Below are 26,059 nucleotides of genomic sequence, written 5' to 3' on the forward strand. Positions count from 1 at the left end.
TTCAAGTTTACAACGAGTCATATTCATTATTTATTAACTCAGCACAGTAGTCCTTTCTTCTGAGGAAGTGAGAGAGCTAAATCTGCAGTACGTCCCAAGGTGCTGAACAGTCCAGCACCCTGTACGTCGAGAGGGAGGAGTTCTTTATATAAACACTAGAGGTCGCTGTACACTTGTAGAAATGATAATTTCATCAAACCACTAGACTGCTAAGATTTTGGTGTTTTTTAAAAAAATTTATTTATTTAATTTATTTATTTTTGGCTGTGTTGGCTCTTTGTTGCTGCGCGCGGTCTTTCTCTAGTTACTGTGAGCCGGGCTACTCTTCGTTGAGGTGCTCAGGCTTTTCATTGCAGTGGCTTCTCTTGTGGAGCACGGGCTCTAGGCGCACTGGCTTCAGTAGTTGTGGCTTGTGGGCTCTAGAGCACAGGCTCAGTAGTTGTGGCGCACGGGCCTAGCTGCTCCGCAGCATGTGGGACCTTCCCGGACCAGACCTCGAACCCGCGTCCCCTGCACTGGCAGGCGGATTCTTAACCACTGTGCCACCAGGGAAGACCCTAAGATTTTGTTTTTAATGGCCATTCAGTGTAGATTATAAAATAAACCATACGGCCCATGAGTATCATAGCAGTAAATTGTGTTTTTAAATTTCTATTAATCAATATGATCAGAAAGTAAAGCTTTTAGGTAAAAATAAATCAATAATAATAATTTTAAATAAATAACATACTCTCATTTCCAAAGGATTTTCATATATATCATCTCACTTTTTTTTTTTTTTTTTTTTTTTTTGCGGTACGTGAGCCTCTCACTGTTGTGGCCTCTCCTGTTGCGGAGCACAGGCTCCGGACGTGCAGGCCCAGCGGCCATGGCTCACGGGCCCAGCCGCTCCGCGGCATGTGGGATCCTCCCAGACCGGGGCACGACCCCGCGTCCCCTGCATCGGCAGGTGGACTCTCAACCACTGCGCCACTAGGGAAGCCCCTCATCTCACATTTTTTAGCATCATCCTTGGGTGGGAGGAAGCAAGGATGGATATTATCATGCTTCCTGGTACACATGAGGAAAGCAGGGGCCTTGGGAGTAAGGAGACTTATCCACATCACGTGGCTGGTGAGGAGTGGCAGAGAGAGGAGGGTGCCACAGCCATTCCTACTGCGTCATATTGACATGCAGAAGAAAATATAACGATTTTTAAAATTCCGAGTAACTATTTATAACAGTGACTTCCTCTTTGATTTGGGAGCTGGTAATCACCCTTTCTTCCTGCCATATGTAAAATCTCAAAAGTTTAAAATCAGTCCATGTGCTAAACGTGAATTACAAATGACACTTTGACCAAATTACCCAGGAATTCTGAGATCTCTGGCAATGGTCTCTTCCAGCACAACTAATTAAAATATATATATATATTTTTGATACAGCAGGTTCTTATTAGTTATCTATTTTATGCATATTTGTGTATATATATCAAACTAAAAATATTTTAAACAGAGGTGAATATTCCATTAAACAGACCTGGCAATTTTTGACATTTCTTTTCCATGAATAGTTTGAAGCACTGAGCCATCCCCCACTCTTTTCTTTATCCAAAGTTCATAGACGATCTTACTGTACAGGATAAGCATCACCATAAGAGGCAGGAGGGAGAGGATGACAAGGATGAAGGTAGTATAGATTTTCTGGTGCCCAGGGCTGGTCCACTCTTCCAAGCAGCAGATGTGTTCTTTTTCATATAAGAAGTTATACTTAATCTTTAAAATAAACACAATTCAGTTAGAAGAGCCAGAGGCAGCATCAAAAGAACACAAAGCAGGGCTTCCCTGGTGGCGCAGTGGTTGAGAGTCCGCCTGCCGATGCAGGGGACACGGGTTCATGCTTTCCATGAGGGTCCCACATGCAGCGGAGCGGCTGGGCCCGTGAGCCATGGCCGCTGAGCCTGCACGTCCGGATCCTGTGCTCCACAACGGGAGAGGCCACAACAGTGAGAGGCCCGCGTACCACACACACACAAAAAAAAGAACAAAAAGCAGCAAAATACTACTGTAATGCAGCATTTTTCAGATCCTTACATATTTACCGTGGGTACATATTTCAAGTGAGATACAATTTTGATTGTTCTTTTGTTGGGAGGTGTGGGGTTTTTCCACTCCACTGCTTAAATTCTTAAGAGTTTCATATTTTCTTTTTTATTTTAAATGGAATTGAGGTCCATAGCCTGTTCACTTTTTTTTATCTTTCTCATCTTTTTACACGATAGTCGTTAAGTTTTTAGTTGGGTGAAAGAAAGAACACTACAATGACCAAAGTATGTATGAAAAGAATACTTTGTACCAGCATGCCAGCTAATTTACTGTTACATTATTTTGCTCCCTCAGTTGTTGAAGAGACCAATTCTGACATGGCATCAGGCTTCTTCCAATTGAATTCGTACTGCAAGTCTGTATTTTGTTCCTGCTATTTCAGATTGCAATGATCAGGTTGCTTGCAAAGATTTCAGAGAGGCAAGTGGTAGCTTGTAGATTCTGAGATGAATGAGAAACTGGGATTCAAACTATTGCCAATGTATGAATATTCAGACCAAATTATAAGCCTTTGAGCTATATATTTTACAGAAAGGCAATTTCTAATTTTTAATACTATTTCTAACAGACTGATCTCATGGGTTCAAAAAATTAATAATAACAGTATTAATACAGAAACTAACACAGCATTGTAAAGCAATTATACTCCAATAAAGGTGTTTAAAAAATATTAATAGTAATAGAAAATGCTAATAAGGGACAAACCAAACATTTAAAGCATATTCAAAAGTCACATATCTGGATAATAGGAATTAAAGTTAGAGAATTTATGGAAACTGTTGTAGTTTGAGTCACTCTGGAGCTTTCCAGGTGAAGAATACTTAGGTCTTAAGACATATTTCTGCCTCCATTCCCAGAGGATTTTCACCAATCTTCAAAGTCAATTGAATGGGGGAAACAAGCTTTCTGGTATAGTTATCAAAAGTATGAAAATTCAAGTTCTGATCTAGGTGTTATTTTTCAAATACAACTAAGAATGAAAACACTTACTGAACAATAATTTCAAGATCCACGCTCTCTGAGAAGAGGATATTATGGTGAAACTCATTCTGACTCCATGTAGGCAGAGCCCACCGGGCCAACAACCATGGGGGCCACGTACTGACACATTCTAAAGCACCAGGCGAGACTGACAGTCTCTGAACAGGTGCACGTTCCCCTGGGGACAAGCAAAGACCTTCTGAGGGCACGCTCAGGTGGTTTCATGGGAACCAATCTCAGATCTTCTATTTCCAAACACATACTTCTCTAAAACTCCACTGCCAAAGAGAAGGCCTGGGGTTGAAGTGTCATGCTGAGTGTACATCCTCAGTTCCTCTTTCATAATCACCCTTCCTTCAATTTTCACAAGTCATATCTCTCACCCAACCCCAATCTCACTATGGGCCCACCAAAGCAAGACGTGGTTCAAACCATTTGATGTCAGTGAAGCCACCTTGATCGAGGCACCATAAATCCATGACGGGGCTTTGTGCTTCTCCCTGTATTTCTATTCAGAGGAAAACTTGGCATTGGAAAAAAGGTGTTTTGACAGGTGATGACATGTTGTGAATTCCCATTTTCTGTACAGTGAAGGGGCAGAAGTAATGGGGCAACTTTAACCTAACCACCTCATTGCTTCCATTCCCTGAAAGTTGTCAAATACATTACTCCGGAGAGAGAGCCAGTGAGAGCAAAGCAAAGAGAACATTAGTGGAAATGGTGAAGTTAGTGGTGCTTCATTTCATCCAGCTGAGGGATTAAGGCCTTTTGTATGCTCGCACTCTCGCTAATAGGGCTTAGGAATGAGAAGGCGGCCGTGGGAAAGCATGTTAATACGTTTATTTGATTTGCAAAATGAAATCATACTTTTTCTTGACAGAAAGCAAATCTGATTTGGCTGATCTGTGACAGAGAGGACTGGCTTTGCCAATTAGATTTTATGCATTTTCTACAAATGAAATGATTTATATATTTAAAATATATAAATTTTATATATTTATATATAAAATTATTTATATATATGATAACATAATTTTATTTTAAAAATGGACACATCTCTTTGTGTTCTATGGGTCAGAAATGGACCCCACGTGGGAACTGGGTTGAGTCATTTATAAAAGGGCTTCATTGGTGTGGGTTTCCTGCTGGAGATAAGGGCAGCCTCAGAGAAAGGAGCTGGTCACGTCCAGTTGTGTGTGGAAGCTGAAAGGTCTTCACTAGCAGCTGGCTAAAGGGAGTAGCCGTTGGAAGCCTCAGGGTTGTTATTTGTGAGAAACCCATGAAGTAAAGAATCAGTTGTGGGAAACGGTCATATGCAGAATAAGGGGATAGTATCCCCTCTGCATACTGTAGGATTCTAGGCCTAAAGATGGCTCAAACTGGGGGAAGGGAGACGTTTTAAATTGATTGAGGGTATGGACTTATGGGATTGTGACACTGGACTAGACATTTTGATAAGGGAACTAACTCTATTCAGTGACCAGTCACTGTTCTTATGACTGAAAGTGACCAGAGGAATTTTATTCTCTGAATGACCACAAGAGTTACAGGGCCCACTCAAGGCTTCATCCACCACATTTCATCAGAGGACTGGAAAGACTGCATTTTTGTAGGTGGCAAGGGATAGAATAAAACTGCCTTCTGCTCTTACCTGTGGAGTCCAGCTCATTCAATATACCAGTTGCATCAAATGTCAAGCCGCTTTTTAAATGTACCCTTGCCTGAGGGCTCATTTGATGCCCTTGCCAGTGGATACTGAGTGCCCAGTAAAGTTTCACATTTGCTTATGTCAATTTAAAAGGTACAAAAGACACATAGTTTCAAAAATTATCTAGAGGGTATGTGAGCAACCCCCTAGTGTCCTTAATGACTACTGTCCATGCTAGATCTTCCAGGCAGGACGCATTCAAGTACACCCCAATGGAGAGACCGGGTCACCAGAAATGGCGCGGTGCTTCCTTCACTGTGAATCACCAGAAGCCTGGGCCCATCTGACAAAGATGTTGGGGAAGCAGAGAGGTTGGAACATCCTTTTACATGTTCCAGTTCAGATTTCAATTTGTCAATGAATAGGCAGGCAGGTGAGAAACGGCTTACGAAGGAGAATCAACCAATAAGTAGATAAGAGGTTACAAATTTTTCATGTGTCTTAAAAATAAAAGAAAAGTCTAGAGCGAGCACTGAACTCTTAAAACATAACAAGACACTGAAGAACACTAGGAAAGGCATGTTCCGCTGGCAGGAAAATGTAGAATGTGTCCCTGGTACATTTTATTTTAAACATTAAAGTCTTAACGATGTAAGATCTGGATAAAGCAGAGGAAAAAATCTTAAAGCAAATTATTTTATTCCACTTGAGAAACCTCCAGTGAAATAACTGAGATCATACAAATTTGCTGTAACACTCTTGCAGGAAGGAAAATGATTATAATTAAGAGGGGAGGGAAGACGTTTCAATAGTGTGATTACCAATCCCAGCCCCGAATCTACCTCAAGTCGTTGCACATGCCACCTGGGGGAGCCTATGATGACTGCCACCAGCCAGACCATACGTGCAAAAACGTTAAAATCATCAGAATATAACTCGGCAAAGCCAAATACATCTGTGCTTAATTCTCTAACCATAAAGACTCCTTATGTTCACCCCATCACCTGTGCCCTGGAGCAGTGCAATGGTTTCCTCATACATTCTCACCTCCACTCCTTCACTACCCTCAAAATTGCTGCTGGAATAGTCTTCCTGAAATACGTTTTAAATGTTAAAACGTGCCTAAAAGATAAAGCCCAAGTGCCTTAAAATGGTCCCCGAGGTTCTCTGCACTCTCACTTGCCTGTCTGTCTTTAACATTTCTGTCCGTGTTCTTCATGCCCGAATCCTCTGCTGAGGAATTTACAGAGTTGCTTTCAGTTCCCATTTCCCAGAATACATTGTGCTGCTCCACGCCTGGATGCTGTCACCCTGGATTGGCACCCTATCCCCACTATCGAACTGTGGACCCATTTTCTAGGACTTGACTCAAAAGTCGTCTTCTTTTGGAAACCTTTGAAGGCCACCACCATTTTCAGATAGAACTGACCACTGTTGTCTCCATGTGCCCTCCAGAGCAGCACCTTTGTTGCCCTTATTGGTTTCTTCTCAACTTCCTCTGAGCAAGGACAATGCCATTTATTTTTTTGTGTTTGTTTCCCCAGATAAAATTCCCAGGGAAATTCCTGGCCCTCAGTAGCTGTGGATCAAGCACCTACTGCTTCTTTGTTGAATGGATGAATAACTTAAGCATGGTATTGAGAACCTTCTACAGCCTCTTAAAATTGAAAGCACATTTATCTTAAGCATAATTATGGGAGCATTATTTTATTGTTTACAAAACAAACACTTGTAACATCAGAAACCAGGGTGCTCTTTCCAGATTTCCTGTCTTCCATGAGTTTGTTGAGAGGATTACTTTAATGATGCATCCCTGAGCAAGGAACAAAAGAGAATCTCAATGGATTAGGGAAAGGCCAGAACCAAGAGCCCCAACATGGATTTTGAAGAAAATTTCCCAGCTCAAGCACTGCTTGTTCTTTCTATTTTGAGTGGAAGCATTAAGAAAACACTGTATTAAAAAAGAACAGGGCTTCCCTGGTGGCGCAGTGGTTGAGAGTCCGCCTGCCGATGCAGGGGACACGGGTTCATGCCCTGGTCCAGGAGGATCCCACATGCCGCGGAGCGGCTGGGCCCGTGAGCCATGGCCGCTGAGCCTGCGCGTCCGGAGCCTGTGCTCCGCAGCAGGAGAGGCCACAACAGTGAGAGGCCCGTGTACTGCAAAAAATAAATAAATAAAATAGAAATAAAAAGAACAAAATAATGCCATTTGCAGCAGCATGGATGGACCTAGAGATTGTCATACTGAGTGAAGTAAGTCAGAGGAAGACAAATATCGTATATCACTTATATGTGGTATCTAAAAAAAAGGGTACAAATGAACTTATCTACAAAACAGAAATAGAGTTACAGATGTAGAAAACAAACTTATGGTAACCACGGGGTAAGAGGGGGAGAGATATATACACTGGAATATTACTCAGCCATATAAAAGAACAAAATAATGCCATTTGTGGCAACATGGATGGACCTAGAGATTGTCATACTGAGTGAAGTAAGTCAGACAGAGAAAGACAAATATATGATATCGTTTATACACAGAATCTAAAAAAATGGTACAAATGGACTTATTTAACAGAAATAGAGTCACAGATGTAGAAAACAAACTTATGGTTACCACAGGGAAAGGTGGGGGGACAGATAAATTGGGAGATTGGTACTGACGTATACACGCTACTATATATAAAATAGATAACTAATAAGGACCTACTGTATAGCACAGGGAACTCTACTCAGTACTCTGTAATGACCTATATGGGAAAAGAATCTAAAAATAGTGGATATATGTATATGTATAACTGATTCACTTTGCTGTACAGCAGAAACTAACACAACATTGTAAATCAACTATATTCCAATAAAAATTAAAACAAAGAAAAGAAAACACTGTACTGCCATGGGTTTCAAGAAACTGAGACTCAATCCGAAATTGAGGTTTATGATAAAGATACACATGAACTGACACCACCTATAGAAAGTAATTATGAATCAATGATTCAAGATAGTACTACGGCTCACAAATCAATGTCTCTGTCTCTGTCCCTCTCTCTCTCTCCTTATCGCTATACACATCTATTCTCTTCTAGTCCAATCATTATTTTATTGTATTATCTCATATCCAATCATTTTTCCAATCTTTAGTAGAAATTCTGGAGGAATTGAGTCCAGTTGGCTTAGCTCATTGCCAGAAGGAACCTTAACTCCTGCAGAGTGGAGGGACAGGGAGAAGATTCTTACAGTTTCCAAGTGCCAAGAAGAAGACTCAATAGAGAGACTGCAAGAGGAAACTGACAGCAAAGAAGATGAGCCATTTTTCTCCAGAATTCTTGTTAGACTTAGGGAAGGAGATGGAAGCTGCCCAGCTGGCTCTGAGAGGAGGCATGTCCATTTGGGCTGCTATAACAATGTGCCGTGGATGGGGTGACTTATAAACAACAGAGATTTATTTCTCACGGTTCTGGGAGTTGGAAGCCCGAGATCAGAGTGCCAGCATGGTTTGGTGAGGACCCTCTTCCGGGTTGCAGACTTCTCACTGTATTCTCACTTGGCAGAAAGGGCGAGAGAGAGCTCTGTGGCATCTCTTTTACAAGAAGACAAATCCCATTCATGAAGGCTATACCCTCCTGACCTCTCATTTTTTCTTTCTCTTTATCAATTGAAAATTTTATGAGATAATTATAGATTCACATGCAGTTGTAAGAAATAATACAGAAAGATCCCTTGTATACTTTGCCCAGTTTCCCCCAATGGTAACATTTTGTAAAACTACAGTAAACTATCACAACCAAGATATTGACGTTAATACAATCCACTGATTTTATTCAGGTTTTCCAACTTTACCTGTACTCATCTCAGTGTGCGTGTGTTCTATAGATTTTATTAATAGGTTCAAGTACCTGCCATCACAGCCAAGATACTGAACACTTCCAACACCACAAAAGCCCCTCCTGTTGCCCTTTTATAACCACACTCATATGCCCCTCCCACCTCTGCCCCTCCCTGCCCCTAACCTTACTGGCAACCACTAGTCTGTTTTCCATTTCTAAAATTTTCTCATTTCAAAAATGGCATATAAATTGAGCAATATACTAAATAATCTTTTGGGATAGGCTCTTTTCTTTTTTTTAAATTAATTAATTAATTTATTTTTGGCTGCATTGGGTCTTCATTGCTGGGTGCGGGCTTTCTCTAGTTGCGGCGAGCAGGGGCTACTCTTCATGTGGTGCGCAGGCTTCTCATTACAGTGGCTTCCCTGGTGGTGCAGTGGTTAAGAATCTGCCTGCCATTGCAGGGGACACGGACTCCATCCCTGATCTGGGAAGATCCCACATGCCATGGAGCAACTAAGCCCATGCTCCACAACTACTGAGCCCATGTGCCACAACTACTGAAGCCCGTGCGCCTACAGCCTGGCTCTTTTCTTTTAGCAGAGTCCCCTGGACATGCATCCAAGTTGTTGCATTTATCAAGTTTGTTCCTTTGTATTGCTGACTAATACTCCACAGAATATATGTACCACAGTTTGGTTAATCATTCATCCACTGAAGACCATCTGGGGTATTCCAGTTTTTGACTATTACCGAAAAAGCAGTTATGAATATTCACATATAGGTTTGGGTGTGAACAAAACTTTTAATTTTTCTGGGATAAATACGCAAGAATGGAATCCCCTGGCTGCATGGTAATTGCATATTTAGTTTTATAAGAAATTGCGACATTATTTTCCAGAACGGCTGTGTCATTTGATATTCCTGCTGGCAATGTATAAGTGATCCAGTTTCTCCACATCCTTGCCAACATTGTGTTGTCACTATATTTTCTTTTAGCCATTCTGATAGACGTGTATTGATATCATGGTTTCAGTTTTCATTTTCCTGATTTCTAACAATGCTGAACATCTTTTCATGTATTCGTTTCCCATCTGTATATCCTCTTTGATGAAATTTCTCTTCATGTGATTTGTCCATTTTCTAATTGGACTGTTTGTCTTTGCGCTGCTGAGTTTTGAGAGTTTATATATTCTATTGATACTAGTTTTTTGTCAGATATATACTTTGTACATATTTTCTCCCTGTCCGTAGCTGGTCTTTTCATCTCTCTACATGGGCTTTAACAGAGCAAGTGTTTAATTTTGATGAGGTCCAAATTATCAATTTTTCCTTTTATGCATTGAGCTTTTGGTGTCAGTTAAGGACTCTAAGAATTCTGTGCTCAGCCCTGATAATTTTCTATGCTTTTTCCCCAAAGTTGCATAGCTTTACATTTACTTTTAAGTCTACAATCCAGTTTGAATAAATTTTTGTATAAAGGGTGAGATTTAAGTTTTTGTTTGTTTTGTTTGCTTATTTTCACCTATAAATGTCAATTGCTCCAGCACTATTTGTGGAACAGGCAATCCTTCCTCCATTGAATCACACCTTTGTCAAAAATCCTTTGAGCATATTGTGCAGATCTATTTCTAAATTCTCTATTCTGCTTCATTCATCTGTGTTTATCCCTCTGGCAATACCACACTGTTTTGATTACTTTATCTACATAGAAGTTTTGATATCAGGCAGAGGAATTCCTCCCACTTCTTCTTTGTCAAGATTATTTTAGCTATTTTAGGCCCTGTGCCTATTAAAAAGTTTTGAATAAGCTTGTCTATGTCTTCAAAAATCCTTGCTGGGATTTTGATAGGAATTACATTAAACCTATTGATCAATTTTGGGAGAACAGACATCTTTAATATATTGAGACTTCCAATCCATTAACACAGTATGTCTCACCATTTCTTTATGTATTCTTTGATTTTCTTCATCTGCATTTTGTAATTTTCAGCACACAGAACTGAAAACTATGTTTTGTTTGCTGTATACCTAAGTATTTCACTTTCTTTGGAGTAATTATAAGTAGTATGGTATTTTTCATTTCATTTTCTGCACGTTACTTGTTAATATAAAAATACCACTGAGTTTTGTGTGTTGACCTTATATACTTTGACTTTGCTGAATTCACTTATTCTAGGAGATTTTGTAGATTCTTGGGATTTTCTATGTAGAAAATAATGTCTTCTGCAAATAGAGGTAGTTTTATTTTTCCTTTCCAAACTTTATATCTTTTATTTCTTTTCTTTGCCTCCTTGCAGTGGCTTGAACTTCAAGCACTATGCTACATAAGAGTGGTGAGAGCAGACATCCATGCTCTGTTCCCAATTTGAGAAAAAAAGCATTGTCTTTCACCATTAAATATGATGTTAGCTGTAGGTTTTTGTACATGCTCTTTATAAAGCTGAGAAAGTTTCTCTCTATTACTAACTTGCTGAGAACTTTTATCATGAATGGGTGTTGGATTTTGTCAAATGTTATTTGTGTGTCAATTGCTATGATATGAGTTTTCTTCTTTAGCTTGTTGCTCTGGTGGATTACATTGATTTTTTTTTTTTGCGGTACGCGGGCCTCTCACTGTTGTGGCCTCTCCCATTGTGGAGCACAGGCTCCAGACGCGCAGGCTGAGTGGCCATGGCTCACGGGCCCAGCCGCTCCATGGCATGCGGGATCTTCCCGGACCGGGGCACGAACCCGTGTCCCCTAGCATCGGCAGGCGGACTCTCAACCACTGCGCCACCAGGGAAGCCTTTACATTGATATCTGAATATTGAGCCAGACTTACATACCTAGGATAAATCCCAATTGATCATGTGTATAATCCTTTTTATACATTGTTGGATTCCGTCTGCTAATACACTGAGAATTTTTATGTCTAAGTTTGCAGTTGAGAGACATTGGTTTGCAGTTTTCTTTTTATTGTACTGTCTTTGTCTACTTTGTCAGAGTAAAAATGGCCTCATGAAGTGGTTTAGGAAGTGTTCCCTTCTCTTCTATTTTCTGGAAGAGTTTGTGTAAAAGTAGTGTTAATTCTTCTTTAAGTGTTTGGCAGCACTCTCCAGTGAAACCATCTGGCTAGGAGATGTTTTTGGGGGGGCAGCTTTTCAGTTACAAATTTAATTTGTCTCTTCCTTTTAAAAATGTCTTTTTAATCAAAGAATTATGAGCAAATCGTTCAAAATCAGAAGGGCTACGATAAAAAAAGAATGGGTCTCTGCCCACCTCCTCTCACCTGCTGTCCTACTCCCCGACATCTACTTGTGTTTAATTCTTCTGCCAGGTACCGTCACATCGCTAAACAGGTTGCTTTATATTCTTGATTTACTGATTTTAGATGGTCTATATTGACTTTCTTCTCGGATAGATAGGCTCTTAGTTCACTTTTATTACCTCTCACCTCTGCTTCTCCCCACATCTTTTAATTTTCTTATAGTTATAACAATTTCTTCAGTTATTTCTTTGAAAAGCTTTTGAGAAGTGTGTTTACTAAATTCTTGCACGTGGTTTCCTCTATCTTTGACTCATAAAGTAATATAGTTAACACCCTTTTCCTTGGTCTATCAGCTTCCAACAGTTTATCTTGTCCCTCACTTTGTAAGATGATGATACCTCACCTCCTCATGTCACCTCCTTCCTCCTTTTCTTCCTCTCTTCTTCCTTCCAACTTCTATCAGCTATATCTCTATATTTACTTTATCAAGACTGATAGCTTTGCATTCTGTTCCATTGCCATGTTAAGTCTTCTGTACTTGGCCTACATTTTAATTACAAAAGATTAAAACTATAAGCAGCATTTTCATTATTATGACTATTTAAACATTAGAACTACAAAACCAATATACATGTTCCAAATACATTTCTCTTTCTCTGAATTTATAGTAATGATCCTTGTGAATTTACTCATTGCTCTAAAGTGTGCCATATTTTAATGTGCTTTGTATCCGGGCCATGACCTTTTGTAGAGTATTTTCATTTATTTAATTTTTCCTGGAGTTTTAATTTGCATTTCTTTTTTTTTCCAGTTTGAAGAAGAAACAGGTACCTTCTTCAACACAGTATAGCAGTTTAGAGTATAAGCTCTGGAATAGACTGCCTGGGTTTGGATCTTGGGTTAACCACTAGTTAATAGTGTGACCTAGAGACAATTACCTTACTTCACTGTGTCTTGGGTTTTCTTATCTATAAAATGTAGATGATGAAACAATACGTGTCTCATAGGACTCTTGGAGGATTAAATGAAATCATAAATGCCATGTGTTTAGGACAGAGCCTGGCACTATGTGAAAGTGCATTCATGAGTGTTAGCTACATTTATTGCTGCTGTAATCATCATCATCATCATTATTTTTACTATTACATCTCAACTTTTCACATAACATATACACAAGTTGGAATCAATTCTAGTATTTGTTCTTTTAAGACTTTCTTCTGGAAGACTACTGACTTCTAAGTTTGATGACTGTGTTTATTTATTTATTTAAAGATTGTTCTATAGCCATGTTCTTGAAATTCATTTAGAAGGGATTCCTTCTCCACTGTTCCTTTTATTTCATGGCTTCTTATTTCTTGTATTTCACCCTTGTTTTGCATGAATCTTTTTCAAGTAAGTTCTTCAAATTAATGAGTTTAAAGTAAGCTCCTTAAGTTCTTGCTTATCTGAAAGTGGCTATAATTTGACTTTAAATTCAACATTATCTTCCTTTGGAATCTTGAAGATCTTGCCTTGTTGACCTCTAGCATCCACTTTTGGTGCTAACACATCTATACCGTCCGACTGATTTTTGCTCTCTTATGAGTATCCTGGTTTACTATTTGGAAGCTTTTATTGATCCCTTTGTAATTGTACTTCTGAAATGTTATGGGGATATGAGTTGAAGCCTAGACCATTTTTTATTCTTTTGCTCTTTGTGTGCCTTTTGAATTTGGAGACCTCTGACTCTCTTATCTCTGTGTTTTATCTCTGTGTTTTGTGCATTTTTTTGGTGGAACTCTTATTAATCAGATTTTGGAATTCCTGGCTGTATCCCTCATGTTTCTATCTTTTGTTTATACATATTTTTTGCTTTATAAATTCTCTTTGTCTTTTTTGGTCCACATTACAGAGATCTTCTTCTCTTTATCTTCTAGCTCTTATAATTTATATATAAGTTCAGCAATCATATTTTCACTTTTAAGAACTTTTTCTTATTCTCAAATGTTCCTTTTCAGAGATGCTTACTCTTGATTTATGAAGTCAATATCTTCTTAAATGAAGACATCTCCCACTTACCATTAGTAACTCATTCATGAAAATGAGACATTCTGTGTGAAAATATGCACTAGTAGCCTATTCCCCGTTATTTAAAATGTCAAGTCAAACTCCCAACAGAATTCCTGAAGTGTAACTAAAATATAGTTAAGTCATCATTTAGTATGTAAAATGTTTAAAATATTGCTCCCAATTTCCAGAACAAGAATGGTTTTTATCAAATGGTTTGTGTGCATGTTGCTCTGTATGCAGCATTTTCATGGTGCATCATGAATATTTTTTTCCAACAAGGCATAGCAACCAGCACACAGAAATTAATAAATATGTTAGAAAATTTCAAATATAATTTGCAACAAAAACGGACAATTACCTTGGATGACCTGATACCCATGAAGAAAGGAACAGACTGGAAACTTGAAGAAAGTTGAAAGGCGAGGAGGGCTGAAATGTAATCATTGTCACTGGCTGTGGAAAGTGATATCATGAGTAAGTTGGGTTGCAAAGGTGCAATTTCAGGCAAACTATAAAACTCAGAAGCTTTCAGTTTTTTTTTTTTTAATCACTTTTGTGCTCAGATAGGGACTCCTGAATGAATCTTCAAGGGATGTAGTTGACTCTTTAGGATGAAACACTACAGAATAAAGCTTTACTTACTCTCCTGTAGTATGTTTATAGAAGTATTTGTATGGTGATATAAGAGATATCTGGCAGTAATATCTCCACCAAGTTCAAAGATAATGATTATCATTGTATCAGCAGAGCCCACAGATAATTTTCAGCAAGCAATGTCTAGTGGTTTAATTGAATACCTTCTGGTTATCACTGTGATTAACTTTTTCAGACTGATATCCTGAACAACTTTAGTACTTGCTAATTTCTCATCATGCATTTAAATAATTCTTCAACATCTTTTTCATTGCAAAGCTACTCTTCTTTTCAAGAGTAACAATTGCAAAGAATGGTTCAGTCGCAAAGAATGTGTAAAATGATGTGATGCTTCTCTTAGTGTCAGCAACATTCAGTACACATATCCCATTGTGAACACTAGGCATGCTTTTCAAAATATCTATTTGTGATTTTGATGTTCTACCAAATGTATTTGGAATATAGCTGGATAATTTTTATTTATAGATAAATCATTTGGTTTAAAATGTTTTCTTAAGTTTTGGGACATACATTTTTCTTATGTAAAATCATCTTAAAAAGTGTTGTATTGAATGATACATTTATTGTAGAAGTTTGAGACTAAAAACCAATAGGAATTCCACTATGAAAATATCAAATGAGGAGACATTCTTCAGAATATGTCCATAGATATGAAAATACCACTTAGAATTTTTTCTAAAGAAATCTATAAATCACCCATTTATGCTAGTTTCATTTATCTGTTTGTTTGTATTCCCTTTTATTCTGCAAACTTTCTTCAACTGCCTAACAATCCTTGATTGCCTTTACATATTTAAGAATGGCGCAACGTGAAAGACTTCTGGCTTCTCTGTGTACATGGGCTGGAGCTGTCCTCAGAAAGATTTTGATTTAGGATGAGTGGCCCTCCACAAGGGGCCATACAAATTGCGAGACCCTGAGGTTTTTCTTTGTGGAGCCAAGCTGATACTAACTGTAGTTCTGCTCAGAGTGCTTCCTTCAACTACTTTACAAGAAGAACCTTCTGGGTGCATATTTGTGTCAGAAAACAAGTTCACCAAAGTAAAATTATGTCTCTTCTGGTATTTCTCTTCCTATTTTCATTACTCTAATAGCTACAAGTACCAGTTTAGAAAAGTAACTGAATTGTTTTTTTACTTTCCACTAATGGCAATAATTAGACTTTCAAATAATAGAGTAAAATAAGCCCAGGTTAAACATTAGGGTAATAAAGCAGAAACAAGGTGGTTTCATTGTGCTAAAAATCTTAAAATACCTCACTGTCAAATAATATAGGAGGGATTTTTCTTTCTTTTCTTTTTTCTTTTTTTGTATACAAGGAAAGAAATGGAGAAGGTCAGGTTAGCCATTAGGAAAAAATTCTTGAATGTGAAGGTTATCAGGCAACAAAATGCATTATAAAGTGTTCTTCCCCAGAAATGCTTAATAAAAATTTTTAAATATTCATGTAATTTATGTACTCAGTTGCTCACCAAACATAAAATAACCTCAAATTAGTGTAAACTAATGCCAAAAATAGCGGGATGGCTAAATAAAATATATGTCAATATAATTTAAATTATTAAATCATCTTTCAATGGACGTTTTAAAATGAAAACTAACTGAAACAAGCAGTAAACAAGTGATATATACATGTACACACACATACACTCAAACATTAAAGGGTTTCTATTTTGCTAAAAATATATTCAGGAGAAAACTAACTACTAAATGTTACTAATTTTAGTAACACACTAAAATTCTCATCATAATTACCTCTGGATTTGGAATACATAATTTTTATTTTCTTTGTATTTGTTTGTTCTATATATTAGTTAGATGTTTTGGACTGCAAATAAAAGAAAATTCAGCTCAACTGGCTGAAACAATAAGGGAAATGTACTATTTCATATAAAAGTGATTCCAGAGGTAGAGCAATAATGGGGCAGTAAATTCTACAGCTGAATGATTTCAGCATGGATTGGCATTCTCTCCTTTGGATTACTTCGTCCTCCTCAGCATGCTTTTGTTCTTAGGATTCGAAAGGAAAATATACACTTTTCTCAGTCCCTTTATGAAAGTGAGGAAAACCTCAGACTCTATGGCCAAAATGGGCTGCATGCCCATTTTAAAACTCATCGACAAGGAGAATGAAATTTAAAATATTGACCTACATTAATGAAATCCAACTCCTAGAGCTAAGAAGTATCCTAACCTCCCCTGAAGAACATGCCCACCCAATACGTTAACACACCAGGTTTCTGTCTGGAAGGAATAACATCCAACAAGACCTAACTAAACAGAGTCATTCTATGTGTAAGAGGTGATTGTATTAGTTCTCTACTGCTGCTCTAACAAATTACTACAATCTTAGTGGTTCAAAAGAACACACATTTATATCTTATAGTTCTGGAAGTCAGGTGTTTAAAATGGGCCTGCAGAGCTGCATTCCTTCTGAAGGCTCTAGAGAAGAATCTGTTTCCTGGCCTTTTCCAGTTTCCAGAGACTGCCTGCCTTCCTTAGCTCAAGGCCCTGCGTCACTCTGACTTCTGGCACGGTTGCCACATCTCCATCTCTGCTCCTGACACTCCTGACTCCCTTTGTAAGTACGCTTGCGATTAATAGGGTCCAGCCAGATAATACAGGATGGTCTCCCCATCTCTAGATCCTTAACTTAGTCACATCAGCAAAATCTCTTTTGCCATGTAAAGCAACATAGTCAGAGGTTGTAAGGATTAGGTTATGGACATCTTTGAAGGACCACTGTTCTGTCTTATCACATAGGATTAACATGACAATATTGCACAGTGACTTATCATTAAAATGTCAATTATCTCCAAAACAGCAGATAAATTGAATACAATATCAATCAAAATTCCAGGGGGACAAACTTATTTTTAAATGCTTATGGAAAACTAAAGGTCCATACATAACTAAATCAACTCTGAAAGAGAAGGTCAAAGAAATGGGGGACTTTCCCAATGCAATATTTAGATATGCTAAAAAGCCTTTGCAATAAACACTATAGCACTGGTGTGGACTTAGACAACTAAGCAATGTTTCAAAATAGACAGAAAAGAAGATGGGAAATGGATTTATAATTGAAATGGCACCACAAATCAAGGGAGAAATTATAAGTTGTTTATAGGAAGTGTAAAAAAGACTAGCTCTCTACATGGAGAAAAATAAACCAATCTGCCTATCTTGTATAACATACAAAGGTGGACTCTAAATACATAAATTATCTGTTAAAAATAAAAGCATTAGATAAACACAGCAACATGGAAAGATGTTGGAAACAGCACTGAGCAAAGTAACAACGCATATTTATGCAACATATGTAAGAAGAATACAAACAAATTTAAAGGTACATATCAAACACATTATTTTAGCCACCTTTTCAGGGGGAGATGAATTATAGCAGGGAATGGGGATTTAAGGGAAAAAAAGAATATAAACATAATAGAACAAGAGAAGGTTATTGTCCAGAATGATAATAATATCATATTATTAACTCAATGCTATGAACCTGAGTTCCCAAAATAGAGCACAAAAGCAAGAATGAGAGAGAGTTGTAGGATGGAAGGTGAAAGAGAGAGAAATTTACAAACGTTTTTTACAAGATGGAGAAGGTGAAATGGGAATTTTTGTTTGCTTGTTTCAAGCTATAACTAAAACTTTAGGCCAGTCATATCTGAAGATGGAAGCAGTAACCATCAGTTACAATTCTCAGCAGTTGCTCCTAGGTGGATATTCAGACACCCTTCCCAACAACAGAATTGTGTACACCAGGAATTCCAAGACCTACCCCAGATTCCAAGCCCTAGATAGCACTGGTTCTCAAACCTGGCTACATGTTGTAATAAGCTGAGGATCTTTAAAAGAAATTGATACCTAGATCTCACTCTGAGAGATTCTGAATTGTGGGGAGTGAGTGGGGCCTTAGGGTTTTAAAAAGTACCCAGGTAATTTTAATATGCAGCAAAGTTTGAGAACCACTGGGTGAGAGAATGGATTTGAGAGTGAGCCTTCTCTTCAGGGTCTACTTTCTAACATTGCTTCCAACTGTGGGGGCTTGGGGAGGGCTTAGGAGGATATCTTAGTCTATCACACTAATTTTTCATGCTATAGTCTGTCTTCTCATTCATTCATTTGTTCATTCGCTCACCTATGGATCATATACTACTGAAGGCTCTGACTACAGACCAAGACAAAACATAAACACTCCCAGCTGTTCTTCACGGAAGGAGAGCAGGAGTTAAACAATATCCCACAAATAAATGTATAATTACAAAGCAGTATTCCAAGAAATTCTGTTTGAATGCATACAAGGATAAAGTTTAAAAAAACAAAAGTAAAATGCTGGATTAAAGTTGGTTGAGAAAATGACAATATACATTAAAGCAATGGTGGTGAGTAATACCTAGAATGTTGATGATTGATTATCTTGTACATTACAAGGGATATAAGCAGTGGTGTGCTAATAAATGTTAACAACCAGCTCCCCAGGTTAAAAAAAAAGTTTCTGATCATTAATTATTTGCTAATTTCCCTGGTATAAATATGGTCACCATGGCCAATCCCAAACTACCAAAAGGATATCAATAAGTGTGGAGCCTGGAATAGATGTATACACAGTTGGTTATCATGAGTTGGTACAAATTAGCTCTAGCACACCATTGGATACCTAATTATGTTCAAAAAAATGATAGCTAAAAAGAATGCCAATCTATATATGTTTTATGACTTCTTTTATTTTTTGGTTTTGTTTTCTTCTTCTCTGTTCTTTCTCTCTGTGTATCTAAAACACTATTCCTGAACAGACTAGCTGTAAAAGAAAGTTTGTGTTTTAGATATGACTTCTTATGATAGTTAATTTTTTTCTTCTTTTTTCCAGTTGTATTGAGATATAATTGACATACAACTTTGTATTAGTTTAAGGTATAAAATATGACTTGATACAAGTATATATTACAAAATGATTACCACAATAAATGTAGTTAACATCCCATCACCCCACATGGACCTACTGTATAGCACAGGGAACACTACTCAATACTCTGTGATAGCTAATTTTATGTGTCAACTTGTATTGATAATCAATACAAGTTATGTGTCAACTTGTATTGATAATCAACTTGTATTGATAACCAGATGTCTGGTTAAACATTACTTCTGGTTGTGTCTGTAAGGGTGTTTCCAGAGGACATTAGTATTTGAATCGGTGAACTGAGTAAAGCAGATGGCCCTTCCCAGTGTGGGTGGGCATCACCTAATCTGTTGAGAGCCCAAATAGAACAAAAGGGTGGAGGAAGGTGGGAATTTGTTCTCTGCCTGACTGCTTTGAGCTGAGAAACTGATCTTCTCCAGCCCTTGAGGCCCCTAGTTTTCAGGCCTTCAGACTCAGACTGGAATCTACAACGTTGGTTCTTTGACTCTCAGGCTTTTGAACTACCACTGCCACCTGCTTTCTGGGGTCTCCAGTTTGCAGACAACAGATTGTGGGACTTCTCAGCCTCCATAATTGTGCAAGCCAATTCTTCACAGCACATCATACATATACACACATACTATTGGTTCTCTTTCCCGGGAGAACCCTGACTAATAAATATGCTTATCTTTCATCTCTTCCCCTGAGCTGCTCTCATTGACTTCTGTGGCTCTGCAGCATCATGAAAGTCTATCTCTGCTCTCCTCTGTTCTCTCTTTTCTTTTGTCCCTGTTTATGCCTTATACCTGCCAGAAGTGTCCTTTGTCCTGACTGAGCCACAATGATGATAATGTTCAAAGTTAAAAGACTAACTTCCAATCTAGAACACTTTTTACCATTTACTGTGTTATAATCAGCATTAACTCCATAAACTCATAAAATCTGCTTGGCAGCAACACCATAAAATATGTATTGTTATGACCTCCATCTGTAGAAAGAGATGAGAAATAAAGCAACTTACCCAAGGTTGTTCCTTTATCCCATAAAATGATGGCTCCAGAGTCTATGCTCTCAGCCACTGTGAAAAACAGTCCCTAAACCACAGGTTTTCCATAATTAGTGTGGAGAAGAGGCCTTACAAAATAAGTAAGTATTTAGTGTATTCAATGGTTTGGAAGCATCAATCCTATTTCTTTTAAATTATGTTTCTACTTGCCAAATTAGTATAACTCTATTCTCTACCTGTCTCTATATTATGACTTGGAAGACAGCTGATTATCACTGTTTTCCTTCTTTTCTACATCTCATCTCTTTATCTTTCACATTTCCCTGCTTCCTTCCCACCCTGTTTTTCTGAACACCACGTTGCAAATCTTGTCGGGATAACATTTTTCTAAAATTTATTTGAGTAGTGGGTCTCCTACAATTTTGTAATCTCTACACTTAACACAGTTCGAGGATTAAAATATATTATTCTGAGAGACTACACCATATATTTTTCAAGAACAGCTCTGATTTTACTGCAGTAATAAAAATAGTCAGAGGGCTAGGTGGCCCTAGGCAAAAATCATGTGTATAGCTGTTCTTCCACTCGCCATGACTTGCATCTTTTGGTATAATCTTGTCTAAACAGTCTGCCTTTGTCACAGTCTCATCCACACCCACACATTCCAAGATGAATAAAAACTTCTGCTTTATTAGCAACCAACCACAGGTAAATCAATTTTTTAATTATCTGTGTTCCTTAAAATTGCATCATCAATTCCACCACTTTAGTAATCGAATTCAGAGAGTTGGCTGTAACAAAGTACTGCCACAGGGTAGCAATGGAACATAACCATGGCTGATGAATTCTGATGGGTTTAATTTGCTTATGGTCAACCATACTTGCTCTAACTTGACTCCCTTTATACTAGTGGTTTTAACCATGATCCACAATAGGAAATACCTTTACATTACACACACACACACACACACACACACGTAATTTAAAGATATTTCTTATTGCATGTGTAGATACATATATGTATATACATATATATACACACACAACCAAACTTTTACTATGTAAATGCTCTCTGAAATTCTCTATTCTAATATATATCATTTTTTTAGAAATTGCTAATCCCGACTCACCCAATGACTCATGACTAATTAATAGGTTGCAACTCCTAGTTTGAAATTCGTTGCTTCAGATTAGTGATGCATCTGCTTCAGAATAAAATTCAAACTCCTTAACATAGCACTAGAAGGCTCTTCATGATTTCTCTTCTTTTCTCTCCAGCTTCATCTCTCACCACTTCCCCTTTGAATGCTAAACTCCAGGCATACAGAACTACTCACATTCTCCAGGAAAACTGCTGTCTTTCCTCAAAATCTTTACATGACATATATTGTGTACTATTCACCCTTGTATTTGAGTTCAGCATAACGACTAGCATATATTAGTCATTCAATAAATAGTTGAATCAGTAAAGGAATGAATAAATAAACAAATGAAAAATATTATATCAAAGTCTATGCAAAGAATGTACTTTGTCAATAACATCCCATAGATTTCACTCTGAAAATGCAGGTATAGGCTACAGAAAGGAGAAAAAACACCCAATAACCTAGAGATTTATTAAGGAAAATTGTAATTTCTGGAAACCGGAGTAAACAGCTTCATAATAGCTTATTTACTTTGAGGAAATTTTTACCCATTTAATTTGGTTCAGCTGGATTTTGGTCATTAACAAATCAGGCAGACAAGTAAAGTTGATTGTGTATTAAATTCCACACCCTCCTTGGTATAATTATGACTTGGAAAAATAAGCTCTAATGGCAAAAGTCCTCGTTATTGTAGTAACGGCCTCTATGGTATAACAATCAGAGAGAAATATTTAGCCTGTCTATTTGCTAACGAAAAGTGCTCAGTGGTGGCCTATTACCATTGGTCAAAATAACCTGTCCCCAAAGTGGAACACAGCAATGGTGTATTAGAGACCAATGAATCTCAACCTTCCTTGTGAATTTGGACCACATAGGGAATTTTGTTAAAATGCAGATTCTGATTCAATAGGTCTGGAATGGGGACTGAGACTGCATTTCTAACAAGGTTCCAGGTGATGCTCATGCCGTGGGCCCATGGCCTAGACTCTAAATAGAAAGAAAAGTACACAATTTATTGAAGACATTCTGTTTTGCTCCTAGGAATCATTATTTCCTAGCTCAAATATTTTTGTTACCAAGGTAACTGGGCCACAAGCAGGTCCTATGACCACTTGACCTAATGACTTGTGCTGGAGGAACTGTTTTAGCCAAGCAGCAGCCTCTCCTCCCTCCACAGAATTTCAAATTAAAAGGAACAAGTACTATTTGTCCCAGAATAAGATATCTTCTAGTTACCAGTGAAGCAGCCCTTTCTTATTTACCTCTTTACATCAGGAACTTCATTGCTGACAACATTCTACATTGCCACTACCTAGAATTGAAGCATGTTGAAAAGATGTATAAAAGCCATGCCAAAACCAAATAGCTCAGTATATTATTTTGGCGCTTATGCCTCTCACTTAAGAATTGTTTTTCTGTTAGATTTCCTTCAGGTTTTCAGTGGAAGATAATCACATCCCATTCTCATATAGTCAGCTTCCCATCTGTCAGTAACATCTGTAAGTCAAGAGTTTCTGACAATAATAGAAAAATGTGGGTGCTTTTTTCCCCCAGTTCTTCCTTTTTTAAACAAATTTTTTTTTTTGCTATATACCTTTTTCCAAGAAGAGAAAAAAAAGGGGGACATGTACAGAGTTGCTTTAATTAAAGGGAACGCTCCTGTGCCTTTTTCTCAAAAAATAAGCCATGTGTACTGGTCAAAAGTTTTTCCATTAGCTCTGTGGCGTTAGTTGCACTGGGCAACTTTAAAATGCCCAAGTATAATGATTTCATCAGAGTGCATAAAAAAGTCAATAATCCATAAGTCAGTTTACGACTCTGCATTATGTGTCACTTTCAAGCTAATACTATGTACTCTAATGTTTAGTGTATTGGGGGAAATATATATATCATAGATGGGATGGGAATCAAAGATTTTAGCAACCTGATCCACTAACAATAAACCCGGTGCAAATTAATGAAAAAAAGTAATGCCAGGGACTTAAATTGAGGATCTCAAGTTGGTAATGGTAGGATGAAAGAAACACCCGCCATGAGAATAAAAGGAATTAGCTAAGGAAGGGGTGGAAATAGCAGAGTTTGAGAGCACAATGATTCATTTCTCTCACATTCTCCCTATATTTCCAATCACTTTCTATGAATTTTGAGATGGTCACAAGAGTACATCCACCCATGAAAACACAGGTACAATCAATGTTTCCTCGTCCCCAAGGCACTCCATAAGCACTGATAAGAATACAACCCACTACTATTTATGGGTTACAAAACACGCTCTCTAGTCATGTCTCTTTGGAAAGACTGCATCATTTGGAGAAGTGCAGTGTCTTATTTTTCCCCACACACTGCTCCCAACGATGGCTCCAAATGGTTCTCTGCCATTTCTGCTCCCATTCTAAGGAAGAGAAATTAATCTCTCTTCCTTTATCAGTCAAGAGGGCATATATTTTCTGTGTCCCTTCTCCAAGTGTGACTCTGTTCATGTATTTTTTAAAAAGAAGGACTAGATTTTTTTTTCTGCAATGCATTATATTTGTTTTAAAGTTTTAAGTCCATATATATACTTGCAGTACAAATACCTGTCTGGAAGCCCCACGGGCAACTGGGGAGTGAGGCTGGAGGTTAGAGGAATGAGGGGATGTTGGGGTTTTTATTATTTGAATTATTTTATCTTACTTTTATTTTAAAAATAGGAAAAAGTCTTGGTAATTATGGAAAAGGGAGCTGAACTAACTGGTGCCACTTCCCACCCCACTGCGGTGAGACTCTCCTAAGCATTTCCCTAACTTGTGTCTCTAAGCGACACGGAGAAAAATGCTGGAACGGAATCAAAAGGAGCAAAAACTTATCTCCAAGTGAGGGCAGGTGAGGAAATTCTAAGAAAGGGTACTGGATTCATTTGGTAAAGAGAAAAATGGAAGAAAGTCAGAAGAGTAGAGTGTGTGTTGTGGAGGGGGTCCCCTGGAAGGCTGGGGATTAGGGGAGAAGGAAAGCGCGCGGACTCACCCCCCAGCCAGTTGTTGAAGATGTTCTCGAGCATAGTGACCAGGATGCAGAAGGAGATGGGCAGGTCGCTGAGCGCCAAGGAGCAGGTGAAGATGTTGGTGACGGTGCGCATGGCCTCGCTGAGGGTCACCACGTAGACCACCAGCGCGTTGCCAAAGAGCGCCAGGACGAAGATGAGCACGCCGGTGAGCACGAAGGCCAGCTTGGCGCGCCCAGGCAGCTGCGGGGTGTAGACCAGCGGCCGCAGCCCGTACAGCGCGATGAACTGCGCCCGTGTCGGGTTGTAGTCCCGCAGCAGCCGGGAGAACTGCTCCGGGGTGATGTTGAGCTACTGCATGCTGCGCGCGCCCCGCGTGCCATCCACCTCCCGGGGCTCGGACTCCCGCGCGGCGGGGCGCGGGCTACCGGGGGACCCGCGCGGCGGCCGCCTCCCTCCCCTGCAGGCCGGGACAGCCTCCGCTCTGGACTCGGGCGCACGAGAGGGCTCCCGCCAGCACCTCGGGAGGTTCTGGAGAAGGAAAGCAGTGCAGGGTTTTAACTCACAATCAACAGGCGAGAAGCCAAAGCGAGGGAGACGATCCCGTTGACCAAAAATGTTCGTAGTTCAAAGTCTTCTGCTCCTCTCTGAGGCCCGGCGCTGTGGCCGTCCGGAATGCCGGAGCGACAGTGCCCGTGCTTCTCACTCCCCAGCCTCTGGCCACGCGGTGAAGACACCGCACCGGCTCCGGGGGCGACGGAGGGTGGGTCTGGAGCTCGGCTGCGCGCCCCTCACTCCCTGCTTCAGCAGCGGGGACCCCGCCTCCGAACCCTCTGCGCAAGGGAAACTCCTCCCGGGCTCCCCAGTTTCTGCCACCGAGCCCCTTTCTCGTGCCTCAGATCACGCTTATGTGTAAAATTGAGTATTGGGGTTTTCCACAGTCTCACGGTTTCTCCTCTTAAGAAATAATGTGGGCCACAGCTAGCCAAGGCAAAAGAAGATTTATTTTTAATTATTTTTCTGTATTAAAAATTAATTACAGCGCCTAGGAAATTACACAGGTAGTACAGAGAGGTCCAGTGCACTCTTCGTCTGGTTTCTCCAGTTGATTACATCTTATTTAACTATGGTACGATACAAAACCAGGAATTTGCTATGTGTGTGATATGTGTGTGTGTAGGTCTGTGTCATTTTATACCAAGTGTAGATTCCTGTAACCGCCACCAAAATCAAGATAGAAAATTCTTCTATCACCACAAAGGCCTCAGTGCAGCTACCCCTTTACTGTCACACCCAGCCTGTCCTCCCACCTCTAACCCCTGCTGATAACTCATCTATTCTCCATCTCTATATTTTGAGAGGTTGTATAAACAGAATCTTACAGTATATAACCTTTTTTTAAAACATCTTTATTGGAGTGTAATTGCTTTACAATGTTGTGTTAGTTTCTGCTTTATAACAAAGTGAATCAGCTATACGTATACATATATCCCCATATCCCCTCCCTCTTGCGTCTCCCTCCCACC

The 26,059-nt window shown here is 38.9% G+C and overlaps 1 protein-coding gene across 1 annotated transcript; it reads right to left on the minus strand.

The window, feature by feature from the left end:
• Positions 1 to 942: 942 nt before the first annotated feature.
• Positions 943 to 24,893, minus strand: QRFPR (pyroglutamylated RFamide peptide receptor). The gene is given in 5 exon segments (XM_027104048.1): positions 943 to 1,754; positions 5,556 to 5,682; positions 12,272 to 12,333; positions 14,198 to 14,292; positions 24,557 to 24,893. Coding segments are annotated over 5 exon segments (867 nt in total). The 3' UTR covers positions 943 to 1,508.
• Between the last annotated feature and the right edge of the window lie 1,166 nt (positions 24,894 to 26,059).

This window comes from Aethalodelphis obliquidens, unplaced genomic scaffold (genome assembly GCF_003676395.1).
Source record: "Aethalodelphis obliquidens isolate GAN/ISIS:26980383/991018 unplaced genomic scaffold, ASM367639v1 scaffold6, whole genome shotgun sequence".
NCBI lineage: Eukaryota > Metazoa > Chordata > Mammalia > Artiodactyla > Delphinidae > Aethalodelphis > Aethalodelphis obliquidens.